The sequence below is a fragment of the Trachemys scripta genome, chromosome 1 (assembly GCF_013100865.1).
Source record: "Trachemys scripta elegans isolate TJP31775 chromosome 1, CAS_Tse_1.0, whole genome shotgun sequence".
Taxonomy (NCBI): Eukaryota; Metazoa; Chordata; order Testudines; family Emydidae; genus Trachemys; species Trachemys scripta.
This window is the reverse complement of record NC_048298.1, coordinates 219206028-219210742: the sequence shown is the minus strand read 5'-3', so window position 1 is coordinate 219210742 and position 4715 is coordinate 219206028. Positions and strand designations below refer to the sequence as shown.

The window sequence follows — 4715 nt, the reverse complement described above, 5'->3', positions numbered from 1 at the left end:
TCCGGCGCACCCCCCGGCTCACTCCCCGGCCCCGGCTCACTCCCCGACCCCGGCTCCCGGCCCGGCACCATGCCCCCGGCCCCAGACAAAGAGGCCCCGGCCGAGCCTCCCGATTTTCCCGGACATGCCCGGCTTTTGGGGATTTCCCCCCGGACGGGGATTTGAGCCCCCAAAAGCCGGACATGTCCGGGAAAATCCGGACGTATGGTAACCCTAGTCTATAACATCTTCTGGTTCAGCAGCTCTTCTGGGGCTCTCCATATTCCACCATTTGGCTGCAAAGCTACCTCCATAGTGGACTGGTCTCTGCTGTAGGCCAGCCTATTTTTCAGCTCGACAAGGGCAGTTGCCCTGGGACCAGCTCCCTATCTGTGACCAGCCATGTGATTCTGTAACCTGGCCTTCCCTCTGTAGTCAACTCCAAATCTGACAATTCCAGAAGATGCTCCCTCTCTCACATGCCCACATATTGTGACTCTATGACAGTCTTCTTTTTGCCTGGTCCCCCAGAACAATTGGGTTGTCACCAACTACGTATTACTTACACTACTGTATTTTTAATAAGAATCTCACATCCTACTTTCTTTAAATTCCCATTTTTCTAACAGTTTAACATGTCCAACTTTGTAATCTCACAACTCAAACTTTCAACATTTTTTTTCTAATTCTGTTTATATTGCAAAATGCCCCTCCTCAAAACTTCAACATTTGTGAGACCATACATAACTTCTAAAAGGGGCTGAATTACAAATCATTTGTTCCATAGGCTTAAGCACTGCAGTCCCAGTTCCAATTAATTTCCATGCCATTACACAGTACCTTTAGAGCTATGAACACTGATTGAAAATGCAAAAACTTCTGAATTATTATAAGTGGCTCAAAGTGCAAAGATAGGGGAAATTCTGAAATAGTGTGCAATGAAAACCAACCCAGAAACTCAAATTGAGGATGTAAAGCATGAGGGCTGGGCTTAATGGAATCTACACAGACCAGTAAATTAAATTCTCTAAATATATTGCATCTGCAGAACCATTTTTTTAAGAGTCACATGCTTTGCTTCATGAGCCACAGAACCATCACCAAGCAGTAAAATTTTTGCATGTCTCATCCACTCTTTAAGCATTCTGGAACAGAGGGTGAAAGACCCCACACTTTCTAATTGCCTATAAATTCCCCTTCACATCAAATGCAATAATCTTCTGTTGCTCTCCACTTAGGGGATTAGCAACAAGTTTCAGGAGGAAGACTGAGTACTCCTAAACAAATGAAGTACTACTTCCCCCAAATTGTCAGCATATCTGCCCTTCCTTTAGTGGAATGGAATCTAAGTCCTCTTGGACAACACTAACTGAGCCAGACCAGGTAACTTCTGAACTGAAACGGCCTATCCTTTCAACTTCTTGCCAAACACTGAAAAAACTACTGCAAACTTCTTAGTGTAGAGAATATACAAAGCTAGCCCCCTAGCAGGGGTACAAATAGCAGTGAAGACGGTAAGGGACTGATTAAGCAAGAAGACACACCTGAAGCCTGTGCATATGTACCCAGGTATAACACCTACATGGCTCAATAGTTGCCCAAGCAGTGCCTCCCCCGTCTACACTGCTCTTTTTAGCAATGTAGCAACCTGCTGTTTGCCCACTGCAGGAGCCTTCTCTGGCAGCAGAGAAAGTCTCCAGCAGTGGGGAAAGGCTCTGCCAGCTCCTCGCTGCTGGAGTCTTTCCCCACTGCCTTCCTCTTGGCAGAGCCTTTAACTGATATGTGTAGCTTCACACTACAATGTGGACGCAGCCTGTTTTTCACTGTGGCATGTAGCTACACATACCCTATGTGCTGCCACAACTGATGTGCAGTATAGAGATAGCCTTAGATTTACAAAGAGATTTCGTCCCATTCAAGTAATAGAGTGCTTTTGACATCCAGTGTATGTACCCTGAATTGTGAAAACAAGATCAACATCCAAATGACTCCATCTGGCAAAGAGTGAGGTTGCTACTGAATTTCTGGGGGACCTTTCATCATGGTCTGACCCCTCTGACTCAGGTTACTGGCTAGGGTGGTGCTCTTACGTGCCAGATATGTCATCAGAGGAGTTGAATTGTACAAGGCACTACTACATACATCATTCCAACAACCAGGAAATGAACTCAAGCTTTCTCTTGGCAGCCAAATACTAAATTGCCAAAGATGAATGCATTTCAGTGATGCGCAAAATGATTTATTTGAACTTGTTCTGCAAAAGATCTGATGGGAGGAAAAACACTAAATGTAACAGTAACATTTTGGTACATCGCAGCTGAGTCCAACTACAATTTTTAGAAGGAAAAAATTACCTAGAGATTTTTGTGTTACAAACAATACTGTAATCATTAGCAGCCCATCAGACTAGATAAACAACTGGATATTATATTAACATTTTAAGAATGCTGCTTTCAGGTCACTACCATTTCCAAATGTATTGTGTCTCTGGCGTTCGCTATGTTTGTATAAGAATGGATTACAATGACTTCCTTTAATGCTCTTTTCATCTACAGTGTTAAATAAATAACGATCAGTGTGTAACGAAACAATGGACTTGTGATTCTCCCTTCTCCCCAGCCCCCAAATTCATCTGAGATTTTGAAGTCACAAATGAAAAATGCTTTTGTAATTAAATATCCAAGTCTTCAAACATCACAATATTACCTCTCCTTTATATTCCACTGCTTTAATTCCTGCATACACTGGCACAAAACTGCTGGCTAGGAGGACCTAGAGAGGAAAAAAGAAAAAAGAAGGTGTCAGTAAAATGAATCTGAAAATATTAATATTTCCTTTTGTGTGTCATTTAATCTTTACCAGTTAATACAGTAATCATTATTCAACATGTTAGTTCCACTTCAAAATAACTATTTAAAAACATATTCATCTCAATATCTGCTATGTACTGTATGTCAAAATGTGATTAAGAATTCAGGACTGGTATTTTAGTTAAGTTACAAATGGCAATCTCAGAGAGTGCACATGGTACAAATCAATTATTCTGTCATTGATTTAATAATGTTTGGCTTAGAAGAATCAGAACTAATTTTAGATTTACTTTATTCTTTCATATTGCTGCAAAATCACCATTTCTTAATATAGATTTAAATCTAAATATATGTAGATTGTAAACAAACTGTTATTCATGGTTATATACTGAAAAGTGAAGCTACAACTGGTGAAAGACGGGCATTTAGCAGATACTTTGGCACAGTGTTTTTCTTTCTAATACATCAGTTTTTTCTGAATAATAATGCAGTATGATAGGAATTGAACTTTTATAAATGATAGCCTTAAAATTCACATATGTATACCATCCACCTAAATGAATACTTTTTCTTTTATTTTTGTGTGCTGGGCTATCACAGAATGACAGCGACAAGTTACTATTTGGACTTACATTAGTTCATACTAAATAACCGGCTGGATTTTGGCTCTCGTAAAAGTGATACACAAAGATTACATTCATATGTGTACATACAACTCAATTTAAAAATCGGCCAAAAAATAAAATCTTTGTATTCCATTAAGCAATTCTTTGTAATTATTGATGTTTTACCATTACTACCCTTTTCACTGCTAACAGTGGTTACAATCATCAGGGCCAAGTGTTATGGACACATCAAGCATATAACTTGTCAAAAATGACAAGAGCAGAGCAGTTCCCAAGGCAACAGTTTGTAGTTTTCTAGCTTAGAGCAATACACTGCAATGCAGCACACACCTAGAGAACTGACTCTACACTTTTCAGCACTGGCTATTGTAATAGAGAACATGCATTCACTGCAGATTGCTGTTCACCTGTCTTCTCTCCAGAACAAAGGACATAACTATTCTATTCTATATAGGTTTTTATACTGCACTCATCACCATAGTATCTGAGTTCCTTCCAGTAGTGCACTAAGCAATGTGACTACACAATTGTCACATTCAGGTCTCTCATCCGCTCTTAAGGGGTAGAAACAAGTGCAGTGGAGTATCTTGTTTTGGTAGGTTTTTCTTTTTTTTAATATACCTGTTGCTACGTGTTTATATTAGAGAAGGCAAAATAAAAGAAATGTGCCTTGCACTTGCAGCAGAAAGTGAAGTCTGTGATGTTCCTTAGTCTTCATTCCACAGTCCCAGACTGCAACTGCCACCCAAGAAAGTTCTACTTCCTGCACAGATGAGCTTCACTCTTACTGTCAAGAGTTACATTATGTCATAGGAATGGAGCTGTTGACCATGATCTTTTTGCTATCCCAGGCACAGACCATGGAGTGCTTTGAGGAGGACTGAAACCCTGAACTTGACACAAAATTCTATGAGAAGCCAGTGAAGAGAGTGGAGGACAGGTCTGATATACTCACTGTAGGTTGTGTTGCTGAGACGATGCCCTGTACCGTTTTGTACTAGTTGTACTAGTTTCCTAAGTGCTGAAGGCTTCATATCCAACTATACTGCATTGCTGTAGTCTAGCTGAGAGATGAGGAAGGCATCAATAACTGAGACCAGCTGTTTGCCCACCAGAATAATGGAGTCTCCTAGCCAACCAGAAGTGACAGAAAGCATTACTTATGTCTGTTGGTATGTGAGAGCTCAGAGTCACTGAGGAATCCAAGAGTACTCCTGGACTACAGACTGAATTGACCAACTGTCAGGGCCGGCTCTAGGATTTTTGCCGCCCAAAGCAAAAACAATTTTGCCCCCCCCCC

At 40.8% G+C, this 4715-nt stretch overlaps 1 protein-coding gene across 1 annotated transcript in view; it reads right to left on the bottom strand.

The window, feature by feature from the left end:
* The window catches only part of PNPLA4 (patatin like phospholipase domain containing 4), a gene marked incomplete in the record, with an annotated part of 43042 nt that overhangs the window by 12881 nt on the left and 25446 nt on the right, over window positions 1–4715 (bottom strand). Inside the window, 1 exon segment of the mRNA XM_034757356.1 lies at window positions 2686–2751. Within this exon segment, the coding sequence (XP_034613247.1) occupies window positions 2686–2751 (66 nt within the window).